This window comes from Pygocentrus nattereri, chromosome 18, assembly GCF_015220715.1.
Source record: "Pygocentrus nattereri isolate fPygNat1 chromosome 18, fPygNat1.pri, whole genome shotgun sequence".
Taxonomy (NCBI): domain Eukaryota; kingdom Metazoa; phylum Chordata; class Actinopteri; order Characiformes; family Serrasalmidae; genus Pygocentrus; species Pygocentrus nattereri.
Genome location: NC_051228.1, coordinates 8,864,856 through 8,882,860, shown reverse-complemented (window position 1 = coordinate 8,882,860; position 18,005 = coordinate 8,864,856). Strand labels below are relative to the sequence as shown.

General features: G+C 41.5%; 1 protein-coding gene across 2 annotated transcripts in view; it reads right to left on the bottom strand.

Moving 5' to 3' along the window:
* Positions 1–2,129: 2,129 nt before the first annotated feature.
* Positions 2,130–18,005, bottom strand: part of opn4xa (opsin 4xa) — a 51,139-nt gene continuing 35,263 nt past the window's right edge. For both annotated transcript variants that reach the window (XM_037547548.1, XM_037547549.1), the window contains exons 3-10: positions 16,139–16,272; positions 14,126–14,329; positions 13,787–13,958; positions 12,115–12,276; positions 9,005–9,112; positions 8,706–8,880; positions 4,378–4,527; positions 2,130–3,062 (exon numbers count right to left, since the gene is read on the bottom strand). In XM_037547548.1, the coding sequence (XP_037403445.1) occupies positions 2,739–3,062; positions 4,378–4,527; positions 8,706–8,880; positions 9,005–9,112; positions 12,115–12,276; positions 13,787–13,958; positions 14,126–14,329; positions 16,139–16,272 (1,429 nt within the window). In that variant the 3' untranslated portion in view covers positions 2,130–2,738. The remainder of the gene's footprint in view (positions 3,063–4,377; positions 4,528–8,705; positions 8,881–9,004; positions 9,113–12,114; positions 12,277–13,786; positions 13,959–14,125; positions 14,330–16,138; positions 16,273–18,005) is intronic.

The window sequence follows — 18,005 nt, the reverse complement described above, 5'->3', positions numbered from 1 at the left end:
GCACTCACTGCTGGACCTCAAACTCCACCTACAAGTCCAGCCATTGGCTCACAAGCTGCTAAATGCTGTCATTGTATTGGCTTCCTCCCAAAACATCTGCACGAGTTAGGTTGCTCCATGTGAACGAAATGTAAATGAACTGCTGGTAGGCTGGTGCTTGATTTCACGCACCGAAGCTGATTCCTACAGAGCCCTGCTGATGACATCCTGTATAAATAAAAATAATGGATGGCCACGACTTAGTAAAGCGTGGGAACGAGAAAATTAAGTCGTGACCATGACTTAATGAGGTGTGGGAATGAGATCACGGCTTACTAAGTCATGGCCATGCATTAGGATCTCGTTCCCACACTTCTACTTAGTCGTGACCACAACTTAATTATCTCGTTCCCATGCTTTACTAAGTCGTGGCCACGCATTATTTTTATTTACACAGGATGTCTCCAGCGGGGCTTTCTAGATTCCTAATTTGCGCTCAAATCTGCTTGTTTTCATGTTGTATGGAGGGTTGTTCATATGTGATTAAGGGCAGTCAAATCTGTGCTTGTTTTTATGCAAATTACTGGCCGTCAACTCAAACGTCCAGTAAAATGTTAGCACATTTGTGTAGACATTTTCTGTTATGTAGCTTTCAAAAAATATTCAGATGTCTGGTTCCTGTCACCAGCACTGTAACCAATTCCGACTCTCTAAGTTTTTCTTGAACAGAACATTTCACACCAAACCACTCTGAATGATTTTGCTTACATTTTAATGACTGGATATTGCAGAAATGTAAAATGTTTCTTTTTAAATCCCTGTCAAGGTTTTGAATGTTAAAATTTTGGTTTTAAAAGTAAATACGTGCTGCAGAAAAAAGCATTTGCACTGTTAGATTCTAGAAATATATATAAATGAATACAATTTAATACTAGATGCTGCCTGTTCATAACTGTGCAGGAGTGTCAGAACGCAAAATGATTGACAGTGGTGTCTCCCAGGCAACGCAAGGCTCCAGTGGCAATGCTGAGTTGCACAGCCAATCAGGTGCAGGTTTGAGCCCCGCTGCAGAAAAATAGACCACTTCGCTCTTCAAATAGTCAGCAATCTAACGGCCATTTTAGAGATTGAATTACGTTTTGCTGCTAATGTTTGCGAACTCAGGCTTTGATCTTATGATGGGAAGATCACAGACATATTATGCCTGATATTTAAATGCTCTGCACCAATGTTTTATCCATGACCTATAGCCAGGTCTGGATCATCGAGTTATAGGTCTTTGGGCACAAATCTTTGAAGAGCACCTGCTAAACCACCTTTGTTTGAGGTCAAATTTATTTATTCATGGTTCTAAAAATAAACCTCTTGGATTAAATATTCCTTGTCTGGCACCCCACAGTGCTATAAAACAAAGGAAGCAATAAACTGCAGGTACATTAACAATGAACCACTGGTGGACAGGTACTAAGTAAATGTAATTATTTACTGTATTTAAGTATTTTTTTCGTGTATCTGCACTTTTCTGAAGTTTTTCCATTTTATCTGAGTTTTTCCACCACTACATTTTGAGAAATCTGTTTTTCCCTTTGGTTTCTGTGTGTATAAAAACATAACATGTCAAAACGACTGAAGAGCAAAGCAAGAACATCAATCAGGGCCCAGCGGTCACTTTGTTTTGAGCTTGTTTTGACCTGTCGGTCATACCGACCCAGTGCAGCACGCGGTTCAACATCAGTGCAGCAGCGTAAAATTTCGGGAGAGTCTATCCAAGATAAACGATGAACTAACCTGACTTTGTGTAAATAGAGCACAATATAGAAATATGTCCACATATGCAGTCGAGACTGACGCGGCTTTTTTCTGAATTTCTACAAACACCATTTCATTTTATAGTAAATTAGTTTGGGCTGGTTTGTGTTTATGAACAGACGCCTACAGATCAACATAGTAAAGGAGCTCATCTGTGATCCTGAGTCTAAAGCCAGTTTTTATTCAACTTAAACTTGTAATTAAGTTAATTAACCTTTCAGTACTTTTACTTTCGATACTTAAGTACATTTGAAGGCAAATACTTTTGTACTTTTACTCAAGTGGAGGTCTAAAGGGAGGAACTTCTACTTTTACTGGAGTAATATTTTACCTTGGGCATCTCTACTTTAACTCAAGTACATCATTTGTGTACTTCATCCACCACTGCAAGGGACACAGGTTAACACAAACCCCACAACTAGAGCAACACCTGCAAAACATCAGGTAAAACTGGATAGCAAAGATGTACATAACAAAGACAAAGTTACGCCAGCACGAAACTTATAAAATTGATACCTTACTATAATACCTTCATCCTGGTTTTAGGTGATGACTGGACTGCAGAGGTCGATTCGAAAGATAGCTTAGATGTTCAACAGACATTGGCTGATATATGGCAATACATTGAAAAGCTAAGAGGTAGCCTTTGCAGGGACAAGATGTGATGTGAAGTGAGATGGAGTGGAATGTTACTAATCACAGTGGCTGTTTCTGTTACTACTCAAATCAAGGTTGTATAGGCTTTGGGTTGAGAGCCAACTTAGTGGAAAACAGCATCATTGACAGTCAGTAGAATATTAGCAGCAGATTCTTTGTATGTAAGAGTAATGTGAACTGCTTTAAGTGCTAAAGATGTGGCGGTCACTGTTCTTGAGTGTGCAGACTGATCTCCCTGTCGTAACCATATTCACTTCAGATTTAGTTGAGGACCTTTGGATCCAAGTTCGTGTTCAAGAGAGGAACTTCTCCACAGCTTCTAGAAACTCTGTGGAGCAGTTCAAAGTCTTCAGGTCCAGCATCAGGTTATCCTCTATGGTCCGGGCTTCCTGTTTGTGCTTAGTGCCCTCCACCAAGCTGCCATCCTGTGTCTCTGTGTTCTTGTAAAAGCCAGGCCCTGTGTCGGGGGTTTCTACACAGGTGGTCTGTTCCTGCTGTCCCTCTTCTTCTTTCTGATCTCCTCCTGGGCTCTCATTTTCCGTGAGGAGGGGCATGGAGGCCCTGTTGACCTTACCCTGGTCAAAGTTGCTCGGTGAGACACTCTCTGGGACAGCTAGCTGTGTCGAATAAGCAAATACATGGATTATTGCAAATGTTGTTGTCCTGGGGTCTCTACATCAAATAAGTCAGTTCCGCTGAGATAGAATGGGTCTCATGAGTTCACTACATGGACACAGAGTGGCCCCACTGCTTTCTGACTGTCCACTAGGGCTGCACAATAAATTGTTCATCAATGGTTATGATAGCTTCCCTTATGATGCGTTGTTTGAATGAATGATGAGGCTTTTGCATGATCCAACAAACATCAATAAGTCAAATGAATATATTAGATATATGAAAATATTAGAAGATATATAGTAATTGTAATATGTAGCAATTTAATTGACTGTTTGCAATTCTGACTGCAACACTCCTCAGTTAATTCCAATCGTCTTTAAATGTTTATGTTTATGTTTTCCATCAGGCTAAAGAAGAACTCTTGATAACAAACCTGCAGGGAGAAAGGCGGAGGTAGGAAGCTAATCAGAAATGGTGAAAAGGTGCTACCTGCATGCCTTACATACACTGTCCTGGTCATCTGGAGGGTGATGGTGTTTTCTTTTCTTAACTTAGCTGCCACTTCAAATTAAAATTCTGAGGGTTCCCTGAAAATAACCTTATTATGAGATGATGCTGTTCCTTAGGGAAAAATAGGTACTCAAATATAAATTCAGGTAGAGGCCATTGATTAGCTGCTTCACCTACAATCGACAAGCTTCTGTCTTTGGTATTTTTAACTAAGAGCTGCAACACTGGTCTGCCTCAAGGTGGCGCTGTAGCAAATTAGTTCACCCAGTTGAGCACGGCCTAGCAACAGTAACTGTGCCCAGAATACCTCTGAAAATCTTTACAATATGTCACAGCATATTTGTAAAACTTGCCCAATTTCCCAAGAGTTTGGTGGAAAGAGTGGACTGTTACTCATTAAACCAAAGACAGAAGAGGAGATCTCGGTTAGTGTGTGGAAGACACACTGAGCATTTTCAGAAGAACTGTTAAACCAAATGTTTTGTTGCCATCGAAGCATCAGCACCACTATGGCAATAGTCAGCCAATACTGGAGTAGATGCCAGCCAGCCAACAAATACCAGGGGGCATTTCACCCACTGGGTCAGATGCATTAGTGTTATGTAAGGAGGGGGGTGACATATTAGATGCAGGTTAGAACTAGAAGTTCATTTTTGTTTATAATGTCCTTCTAAACTTTCCGTTGAACTTTTCCTTGTACCACAATATTTACTGCAGAAAACTAAATTATGGCAATGTTACTTTTTCCTCCACTATTTTGCAGCCCCAGCTGTCCATCTATATACACGCAACTGGAACACCTACCTTACCATTTTCTTGAGCCAGGTAGTTCTTGGCCTTCCCCTGCTGAAGCTGATGCCTTCGCTCCATCTCTCTCAGCAGGTTGGTTGAGTGGGAGTTTCTGAGTGAATGAGTCTGCAGGTCCATCGGATCCAACTCTACATCAGTCCAAACCTGTAAAAGACAGACAGAACACCGATATTGCAGACAGTAGCTACCTGCTTCAAAGGGAAATTCCACCATTTTTCAAAATTTCTGCAGAAGATGTAAACAACTTATGTGTGGTCTGAAGGAGTCATTTTAGAGCAACTTACTTAAAGTCAGAATTGTTAACATTGGTGAGGAACCAGACGTCTGAAGTGCTTAATGACCCTAAAAGCTGCATCAGATAAAGTGACTACAATGATAGTTTTGATATAAGGTTTTGGCTACATGTATTTCATATTTCACATTTTACCATTATCATCTTATTTTTCTGGACAGCCATGAATTCTAAAAACTCTGAAGAAACATGTAGGTTCACTGGTCATAGCAAAATAAATGTCTGTATTTTTGTTTAAAGGCCCACATCCAACAATTTTCTCTGTATTTTATCTTTCCTTCCTGAGGTCCACTTATGACATTTGTGTAGTTTTATGAACCAAAAACAGTCATAATTCACTTTTACACAAGCATTTTTCAGCTTCTCTTTAATTCTCTTTATAGAATTAAACAGGCTGTTTCTGTTACTGTGCCTTTAAGGCTGATATGCGTAAGTTATTTGTACATGACCTCTGTTGACTGGCTGCACTGTACTGTGCCTCCTTCCAATAAGTAAAAGTCTTGGGTTTCTTTGTAAGCCCTTTTGGGCCTGTAGACTCTTAAACTCCTTGGAACCACTGGTGGTTCCAAAATACACTTTGTCATATTCTTCATAACTTTCATATTTCATAAGCTATATTCAGAAGCTGGGCATCGTATGAGGCTGTAACTCTTCTTTCCAGTCAAATAGATGGTGTTGTAATTTTAAACCCTTATAATAAAAGAAGCATTTTTTTCCCACTGAAAGTCGACCCATTTTTCCCCAAATCTGGGCTCTAAACTATAAACAGATGGCGTCTCTTCAGTGATCTGCTCTGTAAGAAATATTTTTATAAAATGATACAAAGAGCATCTAAGATTTTTGGCTTTCAGTTTTCACACTTTCAGTAAATTGTAAGCATATAGCAATATGCGTATGATCATAAAACACATGTTCTGTTCATTTGAGGGGAACTTTTACAAAAACTAAATGAATAAATAAAATTTAAAAATTGCAAAAAAAATGCAGGTACTGAATAATTTGCCTTATGGTTTAGTCATATAAACTCAGATGGAAAAAATAAAATATAGCCTGGAGAATAAGAGGTTAAAGACATCACGACTCCTGGTTCCTATCACCACTGTAAAAAACCTGGCTTGGTGAGTTTTTCTCCACAGTGCACCCGTATGTGGTATGTAAGTAAGGTATGAAATGATCTAGCTTCAACTGCAGTTAGCATTCAGCGCATTTTGATTGCATAACAAATAAGTAAATAGATTTGTAATCACAGGTTTGTGAAGCAACAGGGGTAGGAATATTGTCTAACAAGTGGGGGGGGGGGGGCAGAGTCAGGGGGCTATGGTTTACACACAGCAAGTCAAACGTATAACAGAGTACAGAAAGTATGTCTACAGTTACATTTTACATATTTAAACATGTCAATATTAAAGCATATAAATAATATTATCAACAGGAATAATAATATGATGGCACTGCACCGCTCCCCCATGCTGGACCATGCGGGTGGTGGGCCCACATGGCCTCCCCACGTTGCCTCTTCGGGCTGAGCCCGGCTGGGTTACGTGGGCTGCCAGGCCACCAGGCGCTCGCCGTGGAACACTACCCCCAGGCCTGGCTCCAGGGGTAGTGGCTGGTGACCATTTCCCGGGCAGGGTACACGATTTTTTGTGCACGATATGCATGGAGAACTTTGGATCGTGTTAGTCTGGGTCTTCGCTCCAGACTTGTTCGCCCTGGGAGACCCTACCAGGAGCATATTGCTCCTGACGACTTAGCTCTGAAGATCCCTAGACCAAACAAGCCCTTCTGCCACAACATTGGACTGGGAGCGGCTTGGGTTCCCCGGGGATGATCTGGAGGAAGTTGTGGGGGACAGAGTCATCTGGGATTCTCTGCTCTCCCAACTGCTACTGTGACCCTGTCTGGACTAGCGGTCAACAATGATGGATATTCAACAGATTTGATTTTGTTGCTTATTACTATTTTTTATTTTCCACTGTGTCGTTGGATCTGCATGTTGTCATAAATATTTTTGCAAAATGTCCCAATAATAGCAAATATGGTGATAATTAAGGAGGACAAAGGTGGATGTTTAATAACTGTCATTGCATAAGTCAACAAACGTTCATAGTACAGTAAAGAAGTATAAAGTGATTTCAGAGTTCTTTCTTTTAGTAGTTTGGGTTTGGGTTTAATTAGAGTTTTAAACTGTAATTCATGGCTATATAATAACTACTAATGACAACTAATTTGCAAGATACAGTCAGGTCCATAAATATTTGGATGTTGACAAAGTTACTGTTATTTTAACTGTCTACCACAGCACATTGGATTTATGATTGTTATCTTGTCCAATTACTTTTGAACCCTCTCCCCGTTTATAGGGCCTCAAGAATAATTGGACAAACTAATATAAACATACATTAAATTGTCATTATTAATACTTGCACATATTTTGCAGTCAGTGAAGTCTAGAATGCACAGACCCACCCAAAGAGGCTGGGTTGCTTCCCTGGTGATGCTCTGTCTGCCCTTGACAGTCCAGTAGGGCTGGTGTCCAGCACAGTTTGATGGTTTTCCTACTCAAACACACCATAACGCTACCTCCACCATGCTTCACGGTTGAGGTGGCATGCTTTGGATCAGGAGCACTTCTCCATACTCCACTTTCCTATCATTCTGGTGCAGGTTAATCTTTGTCTCATCTGTCCATTAGATGTTGTTTGAGAACTGATGTTTTTTGTTAATCTCTAATCTGGTTTTCCTGTTTTTGAGGCCTATATATGGTTTTCAACTCGTGGTAAACTCTCTGTCTTCTCTCAATTCTTGACTTTGATACAATTTCGCCTACCTCCTGGAGGGTGTTCTTGATCCCCAACTGTTGTGAAGGGGTTTCCCCACCACTTCCCTTGCCCCCGAATTTGCACCAGTGCTTGGTAACAATATATTCAAGTAAAATACAGCCTTCAGAAGCACAGGGTGAGTTCTTCTGAGTTTTGGCTGCTTGCCTTTCCCTGGCACGGTGCCCTGAGATGGTTCAGAAGTAATGGATGAAGACAGTTGTCTGACAAACATGAAGTGTTTTTTTCCCTACAGCTCACAGCCCCGTGCAATCTGTGCATCATCAGGACAGCATGGGAACAGGGGAATGAAGCCTATGTGTCCCCTGTGGCTTTGTTTTTGTCTGGTATAACTTCTCAGAAGTTCTGTACCACAGTGGCTGTAGTGTATCATGTATAGATGTGGCTTTTGAAATAAGCATGTGTTGTAAATGGCTGCTTTACAGGCCTGGGAGAGCATCACCAGGGAAGAGACCCAGCATCTGGTAATATCTTCAGTACCACAGCACATGTTTTTTCAGTATTTAGTGTTCAGTCTTTACATTTATCACTGCTTCTATTCTTTTCAGGAGACTTATTTTTAGTTCATTAAAGAAATGGAGATATTTTCCACACCTCCAAGCTCAGTCTTAGAAGTTGGTTGCATTTTCTGCTTCTCATGATTAGAGTTACACCAAACACATTCAGTGATGTTGAGGTCTGGACTCTGGGGTGGTCAGTCCATTCTTCTGAGAACACCAGCAGCTTCTTTGTTCAAGCAAATGTTTTTCTTTTCTATTTTGTTTTCTCATTAAGGGTTTCTCAACCACTACACATCCATTCAGACACATAGTGCTGACTTCTAACAGTCAGGAATACTACTTTTTCCAGACCTGCAGCAAGCTTGATGTTCAGATACCTCTATAATCCATATCAATTTCTGCATATTTCAGTAATATAAGTATTCAGATATAAGTAATTTGAAGTGGTTTAATGTAAAATATAAAGAAAAGTGTCTGTGATTCTTGTGTGACTCACCCAGTCTCTTTGTATGTGGCATTCTGTGTTTTATATAACCTCATAACCAAATTGTAAGAGTCAGTGATGTATTTTCATGTATAGTGACAGTTCTGAGTTCTGGCTCCAGGCAGAGGGTGATGTAGTGGAAGTCCTCAGTGGTTACTAACAGCTAATGGGAAAAATCCATAATACCGACTCATAGGAGAACTCACTGTGTCACCAGTGGACATAGAAGACACTCGCTGGAACTTGGCCTTTGACCCTGATGACTGCCTACTGAGCATGGATTCCCTGAAGGACGACTCGCTGTTGGAAACAGAGACACATTCCTTTTGTGGACGCTTGGCCAGGAAGTACAGACATGGAATCTTCTCAGCCAGAGTATTCCTATGTGTCACAGTCCCCAAAGGAGAGGACAGAGGGAGGAAAAATGTAAAGAATTAAAGACTGACTCAGCAATCGCTCTGTGGGAATGGAGAGAAAATGTGAGGAAGTGGATGGAAATGCTTACCTGTATTTGGAGTGGATGATAGCGTAGATGATCGGGTTGTAAATGGCTGATGCTTTGGCTATGACTGCAGGCACCGCCTTCGAATATGGTGTTAGGATACTGCTATACCTGAAGAATAGAATAGGCCAAAACTTTTGAATTCAAAGACTTTGCTCAAGCTGTGAAAATGTCCTTTTATTTAGCCCAGTTCAAGCTGGACTGGACTCACTCGGAGTGTTACTGTATTTGAAGATATTCAAATGATAAAGAGATCTGCAATCAGTATGAATCTGCCATGTGTCTAGTTTTTAGTCTGATAATTATACTTGTGGAGTGATTTAAACCCACTATGAATCTGCAGTGTGTGTAGTTTTTATAGTCTGACAGTAATAATTGTGTAATTTTAATCTAGTACGAATCTACAGTGTGTGTAGTTTTTACAGTCTGACACAATGAATTGTGGAGTGATTGTAATCCAGTATGAATCTGCATTGTTTGTAGTGTTTACCGTCTGGAAATAATAGTGGTGGAGTGATTTTAATCCAGTATGAATCAACGACAGTAATAATTTTGTAGTGAACAGCCTTCTATAATTGTCTGAAACCACAGCTAATAGATAAGGCTGTGTGCCATGTTGTTATTGTTATTGAGTGTGGCTCCTGTGATGTGACACTGATGTGCATCTGGTTGTGACATTTCAATCAGGGCTTTGTTGGTTTTGGTTAATTATGCAAGCTATCCTGTTTAAATTTGAAATTTTAAAATCCCTTTCAAATTACATTGTAGAACATACTCTTGGAAAATGTATCCAGCTCCAGTACCTTTTTAAAAAAATGTTAAAAATAAGTTCTTAAATAAGGATAGAAGCGCTCATTGACATTGATGTCACCAATAGCTTTCCACACTGGAGAACTGATTCTGACACCACAGGAACCCCAGCATTTAAAAAGGAATGTCTTGCATTGGCGCAAGTGGTGTAGCTTCTTGCAGAGCTTATTTATCTGGCAGGCAGTGACCCAAAGGTGTTGTGGACTTGAATCACATGCTTGATTATCTTCCTCCTCCGTTAGAATGCACCCCATCAGTTCTCATCTGCTCTGTAAGAGGCTTGAGCCACCAGCTGCCCTCCACAACTCCACAGAGTCTCACCCATCTCTCTCCACTATCCTCCACCACCTTCTGTAAAAGGGTGTTTTCTTATTCCCTGCTGATTTAGATCCGTGATTTTCTAAGGCCAGGGGAATAAATAGAAAGTCATCTTTCTTCTAAAGGGCCAAATGCCCCAGCTGAGTACTAAGAATTTGGTTTCAAGGACTATCCGTCCGTCCATCCATCCATTTTCTAAGCCGCTTCTCCGTCAGGGTCGTGGGGGGGGGAGTGCTGGAGCCTATCCCAGCAGTCTTCGGGCGGAAGGCAGGATACACCCTGGACAGGTCGCCAGTCCATCGCAGGGCAGACAGACAGTCACTCACACCAAGGGGTAATTTAGCATGTCCAATTGGCCTGACTGCATGTCTTTGGACTGTGGGAGGAAACCGGAGAACCCAGAGGAAACCCACGCAGACATGGGGAGAACATGCAAACTCCACACAGAGAGGACCCTGATCACCCGGCCGGGGAATCGAACCCAGGCCCTCCTCGCTGTGAGGCGACAGCGCTACCCACCACGCCACCGTGCCGCCCTGTTTCAAGAACTATTCATGTTTATTTAAAAAAAAATTATATACATATTTTCATTTAAGACACCTGGATTCACTGTTAACTTTGAAGATCAGTGGTAAAATGAAATAAAATGTTCGGTCTTGGTCAGCTTCTGCTGAGGCATGGTGTTTTGTAAGTGACATTTTCACTGAGGCCCTGCAAACTTGCCTCTGGTTATTGTGACATGTCATCTCACATCACATCATCACATCATTCCTTACTTCAGTACTTGTGCTTATAAACAGCTGAATCTGTAATTGCTGTGGGCTCTTAAGCAAGAGTGGAAAAGATAGAACCAAACATGCCAAGGTGGAGACCCTTGTCTTTATATATATATATATATAAACCTTCCTCCAACACACTTAAAAAAAATAGTTCTTCAAGGGTTCTTTAATCCCTTACTTCTTACAATGGCTTATTATCCAACTACTACTTCAATGCAAGCCAATGGAGCTATTCTTAGGTTATAGAAGTGTGTAATAAGCTTTTGGGCCTGCTGGTGGGCCCAAGGATTGTTAAGGGGTTTATTAAGGGCAGTGGATCTGTTTCGTCCATCCATCCATCCATCCATCCATCATCTTCCACTTCTCCGGGGTTCGGGTCGCGGGGGCAGCATCCTGAGCAATGACGCCCAGACCTCCCTTTCCCCAGCCACTTCCACTAGCTCCCTGGGAGGGATTCCGAGGCGCTCCCAGGCCAGCTGGGCGATATAGTCACGCCAGCGTGTCCTGGGTCTTCCCCGGGGTCTCCTCCCCAGTGGACTTGCCTGTGACACCTCCCAAGGGAGGCGTCCAGGAGGCATCCTAACAAGATGCCCGAACCACCTCAACTGGCTCCTCTCGACGTGAAGAAGCAGCGGCTCTACTCCGAGTCCCTCCCGGATGACCGAACTTCTCACCCTATCTCTAAGGGAGAGTCCAGCCACACTGCGGAGGAAACTCATTTCGGCCGCTTGATATTCGCGATCTCGTTCTTTCGGTCATTACATTATTCAGACTATTTCGTTTCACTCTTAAATTGTTCTTTTCATGGTGAAATGGTTCCTCAGATTGATGGAGAATGTGTTGGATATGGTTCTACATAGCATCTAATTGGGCTCTGCTAGTGACAAGCTTGACATCATAACAATAGAAGAACCTTTCTTGATGCTCTACAGAACCATTTTCAAAAAGGTCCTGTATAAAGGTCCATCTATAACCCATTCTCCATCAATCTGAAGAACCTTATATTTAAGGTTATTTGTAATATAGCTGCGATATTTAAGCATCAAATGCTTCTGAGCACAGCCACTGCCTTTACTAAAGAAACATCTTTGAAGAAACATTTTTTTTTTAAGTTTTAACCAACTAGCTCTCAAAGTCTCTAAAGAACAAGAGGTAAAACTATCCAGTGAAAAGAAGAAACAATAAAAAGAGGAAAGTAGTCTTTACCCTGCCCACGCGATGAGGGTAACAAAGGCATAGGGTGACCAGGAAAGCACGTACACGACGATGACCACAAAGGCCACCTTCGCCAGCTTCCACTCTGTCTTTATAGACTGCTCCTGAATCAGTGTGGTTTTCCGCACATGGGTCCCCAGCCTCTCCACATCTCTGAAGACACAAAGGAAGGAAGTTGTGCTGCTACTACAATGATCCATACACCTGGTTTGTAAATGTAGTGTATTCATCATGACTGTTTCCGGTGAGACGTCTTATTAATCCACCACAATGCCTTACTAATCCTCCACTCCACTGCAATAAAGGCTAACAATAGCACAGTATAAGAAAAACACTGGATTATAGTATCTGAAACTAGAGAAAATCTTGGGTGCACAGAATTAAATACACAAAATATCATGTTAACAAACGATTGCACTATCCTTTTATGTATATATATATATATATATATATATATATATACAACATAACGCTGCTATTAGGACAAAACCTTGCATCTCCATTTTTTGGCGTTTTTTTGTTTTTGACATAATTTGACAATACCTGTTACTCTTTACATTGTCTATAAATTTCTTGATGAACAGACCAAAAGAAATGACCAAAAATGACATAGAAAAAAGTCTGGCTCCATTGACTTACATTGAAAATAAAGAAGGTTTTTTCCTTTTCCTGTAAAGTTGTAATTTTGGAAATATGAGGTTCTGTTCCAACAACAGCGCCATACAAATAAACATACCGACTGCACTGTGACATAGTTTGATTATGTTGTGATACTACTGCTCTACAGCTTCATAGATTTTCAAAGTTGTAGGAAGCTGTTAAAAGAATATTTGGATGGTCGCCTATAGATGATCTACAGCTACTTAAATGATTAACAAACTTTCTAGTGATACTCAGTTGATTATCAACAGCATTATGGTTGGGTTAGGTTTAGTAAGGCTAGATGTAACAGAATCTTTCACACACAACTTCAAGTTGGATCATTCTCAGCACTGCAGTAACACTGACGTGGTGGTGGTGTGTTAGTGTGTGTTGTGCTGGTCTGAGTGGATCAGACGCAGCAGTGTTACTGGAGCTTTTTAAACACCTCAGTGTCACTGCTGGACTGAGAATAGTCCACCAACCAAAAATATCCAGCCAACAGCGTCCTGTGGGCAGTGTCTTGTGACAACTGATGAAGGACTAGAAGATGACCAACACAAACTGTGCAGCAGCAGATGAGCTATCATCTCTGCCTTTACATCTAGAAGGTGAACTGACAAGGTAGGCGTGTCTAATAGAGTGGACAGTGAGTGAACACAGTGTTTAAAAACTCCAGCAGCACTGCTGTGTCTGATCCACTTAGACCAGCACAGCACACACTAACACACCACCACCACGTCAGTGTCACTGCAGTGCTGAGAATGATCCACCATCCAAATAGTACCTGCTCTGTGAGGGTCCATGGGGGTCCTGACCATTGAAGAACAGGGTAAAAGGGGGCTAACAAAGTATCAGAGAAACAGATGGACTACAGTCTGTAACTGTAGAACTACAAAGTGCACCTATACAGTAAGTGGAGCTGATAAAATGGACAATGAGCGTAGAAACAAGGAGGTGGTCATCATGTTATGCCTGATCGGTGTATATGCACTACAATGCATGAAATCCACTATACCCTTACCTGCTTGTGCTACGTATAGCCAGAAACATGAAGAAGTAGCAGTAGGATATGATCCCCAAGGGGATGAAGAACACAAAGCAGCACAGCATGAGGGTGTAGCTCTTGTTAGCCGGAGTAGAGGTGACATAGTCCCATGTGCAAGACGTCATGAGGCCCTCTGGGATATAGGAGCCTGTCCATGAGAAAGCAGAAGGCAACAAGTTATCAATGTCAATAACCTGATTGGTATTGACTTGTGAGGTGCTAAAATGACCCGACTGAAGAATCAGACAGATAGTTATGTGACAAATGGGAGGCGGTGGGTGTGAAGAGGAAACACGGGGTGGTGTGGTCACTCACTCCATCCCAGTAAAGGTGCCAGACTCCAGGCTAGAGAGTACAGCCAGACCAGCAGGATGCTGAGGAGTGTCCGACGTTTCGACGTCCACCGGATGGCCTGCAGAGGCTTGGTGATCACTACATAGCGGTCAATGGATATGGCCAACAAGTTGATCATGGAAGTGATCCCGAACAGAGCCCCACAAAAGGCATACATCTTACACCCTAGACCACAGTGTAGTAAAGCAGGAATGCAGTGTAAGGATTCTTTAGCTGAGCAGCTGTGATATAAATGCATAGAGTTACACAAAAGCTCACGCTAAAAGTAGAATTTAAACAGATTCCTCCATAAAAACAAAACAAGTCTATCAGCCAGGACATGTTTGAAGTTTGCTTCTTTAATGTGGCACTGGAGCTATGAGACTAAGGCCCAATCCCATTTCTTCCTTTAACCCCTACCCCTTGTTTTCGAGTGTCCCCTTAACCCCTTGGAACTGAGTTACAAGGGTTAGTGGTTAAAATCTTTCCCTACGAAATAGGACACCTTAAATGGTGCAGCAGTTATATTCTGGCGGTTCAGGCGTCAATACTGCTGGACTATTTAAGGTGGAACAGGAAAGTTAGCAAGCTAGCTAAGAACATTAGCATTCTATTAGCGATTGTCTGTGCTTGCTATGAAGAAAACGACCATAAAACGTTGAAACAACATTAAACTAAAATAATACAATGGTTATTGTCATTTTTAACAGCGAAAGTAACTATTTACATGTTTAAGTGAGGCTCAGTTGTGCTTGTGCCTTAAACTCAGCTCATTAAAAAGCTTTGCTCCACATGTGAGAGACTTTTAGCCACTTTTCTTTGTTGAACTTGCTGTATTTTCTTCTTTTGTGCTCTCAATATTCTTTGGCTATTGCAGGAATCCATTCACCAGTTTTCACTACTAGATTAAGTTCAGAGTCGCTTTGAAAAAAATCAACTCCAACTGGTCTGAAATCTGAGTCTTGACACATTACTCAATTCTCTCTCCAACTGTCGACTCCGACTGACCCAAGAATCTGCAGATCAGAGCCAACCAGCACAGACTCAGCAAGACTTAAAATCGGGGCTAAAATCGAGGTAAAAGTCATATTGTGTAACCCCAGCTGAAAGCACTCTGTCATAGGAGCCACCTCAGCCACAAGTCAGTTCATGAAATTCTGTCCTGCTACATCTGCCCCAGACAACTGTAAGTGCTATTATTGAAATTAAATGGGAGCATCTAGAAGCAACAATGACTCAGTCACAAAGTGGGAGATCACACAAACTCACAGAGCTTGGCTGCTGAGTGCTGAAGCGTGTAGCACATTAAATTGTTGCATCACTTACTAAAGGGTTCCAAACTGCCTCTGGAAGGAACAATAGCACAAGAACTGTGTTGGGAGTTTCATAAAATGGATTTCCATTGTCAAGCAGCTGCACAGAAGCCTAAGATCACTATACACCAGCTGGAATGGTGTGAAGCACGCTGCCACTGGACAAAAATGCTATTTTTATGGCAGTTGCAGTTTTTTTAAATGACAAAAGCAGCAGATGTGCTGACTGTTTTGTCTATTTGTGTAAAGGTATGTAGTCACAGCAGAGGGTTCTCATTCCTCCCCTTTCCCCACTCATTGCTCACTAGCAGCTCAACGTAGACCCACAGTGTTTCACACACAGTGAACCAACAGCGTTTGGTTTATTTGATTACATCAATAGCAAATATCTAAGTGAATTTCAATTCTGCTGGCAAAGTGGTCACTAGTGGGCCTGCAAAAAGAATAAGGAACTATATTGTTATTCAAATCACTCCTAACTCCTGTGCGAGTCTGATGCTTGCCTGGAATGATATCAAACTTATTATTACTTGTTAGCTACATTAGCCTTGTAGCCACATATGTCTTTGCTGATCAACTGCGTTTAGAGGAACCCTCTAAATTTCATTTTTGGCCCAACTGCTGCTTTAAAATACCCAAACAGAATTGAATAAATGTAGCTGGATGAGTAAAATGGAATTACCTATTTCACCAAACACCCACTCCTTGTACATGCAGTTGACAAAAAAGATGGGTGACTGGGTAGCGGCCATGAGGAAGTCACTCACAGCAAGGTTCATGATGAAGTAGTTGGGTGGAGTCCGTAGTTTCTTGTTACTGGAATGAAAGAATTGAAATATTTATTATTATATATTGAAATATTATATATATGTATTGAAACGGATAAACTTTATTGTTTTTTGCAAATATTCACTCATTTTGAATTTGATGCCTGCAACACTTTCCAAAGAAGTTGGGACAGGGACAACAAAAGACTGGGAAAGTTGGGGAATGCTCAAAAAACACCTGTTTGGAACATTCCACAGGTGAACAGGTTAATTGGAAACAGGTGAGTGTCATGACTGGGTATAAAGGGAACATCCATGAAAGGCTCAGTCGTTCACAAGCAAGGACGGGGCGAGGTTCACCACTTTGTGAACAACAGTGTTGAGAACAATGTTTCTCAATGTGCAATTGCAAGGAATTTAGGGATTTCATCATCTACAGTCCATAATATCATCAAAAGATTCAGAGAATCTGGAGAAATCTCTGCAAGTAAGCAGCAAGGCAGAAAATCAACATTGAATGCCTGTGACCTTCGATCCCTTTTAATGCTTTAAAGATGGAAAAGTGTCCTGTGGTCTGATGAGTCCACATTTCAAATTGTTTTTGGAAATCATGGACGTCGTGTCCTCCAGGCCAAAGAGGAAAAGGACTGGATTGTTATCAGTGCAAAGTCCAAAAGCCAGCATCTCTGATGGTGTGGGGGTGTGTTAGTGCCCATGGCATGGGTAACTTACACATCTGTGAAGGCACCATTAATGCTGAAAGGTACATACAGGTTTTGGAGCAACATATGCTGCCATCCAAGCAACGTCTTTTTCAGGGACATCCCTGCTTATTTCAGCAAGACAATGGCAAGCCACATTCTGCACGTGTTACGACAGTGTGGCATTGTAGTAAGAGTGTGGGTACTAGACTGGCCTGCCTGCAGTCCAGACCTGTCTCTCATTGAAAATGTGTGGCACTTTATGAAGTGCAAAATATGACAACGGAGACCCCGGACTGTTGAGCAACTGAAGTTGTACATCAAGCAAGAATGGGAAAGAATTCCACCTTCAAAGCTTCAACAATTACTGTCCTCAGTCCCCAAACACTTATTGAGTGTTGTTAAAAGGAAAGGTGATGTAACACAGAGGTAAACATGCCCCTGTCCCAACTTCTTTGGAACGTGTTGCAGGCATCAAATTCAAAATGAGTGAGTATTTCTGTTTTTATTTCTGTTTTACACAATGTCCCAACTTCATTGGAATTGGGGTTGTATACATATATTTACATATCGCTGTTGTCAAAACAAAACCTTCTATCTCCAAAATGGTAACTTCACAGGAGAAGGTCATTGTGGGCTGTTTCCTTTGGTCCATTCATCATGAAAATCTGGAGGAAAGTTTGCACTGTGCTTAAGTCCTCTCAATACATTAGGAACAACTGAACTAACCATCCTCCAACCACACAGCTACTGTGCTCAATATTTACGTAAGTCTAGAGCGGCCATGAAAACTACAAACAATGTAAAGGGCAAAAGGTATTTTCATCCATCCATTTTCTAAGCTGCTTCTCTCTCAGGGTCACGGATGGTGGAGGGTTGGGGAGGGGGGCTGCTGGAGCCTATCCCAGCGGTCATCGGGCTCCAGAAGTACTTGAATCTAAATCTAGTTACATTAACTTCCATTCAAAACCAAGAATGTTTTTTCCTTCTGTAAAGTTAACATTTTGGAGATATGAGGTATATATATATATATGCCCTGTCCACTCAAGCCCCAACTGCTTTAAGAGTGAGAATACAAAAC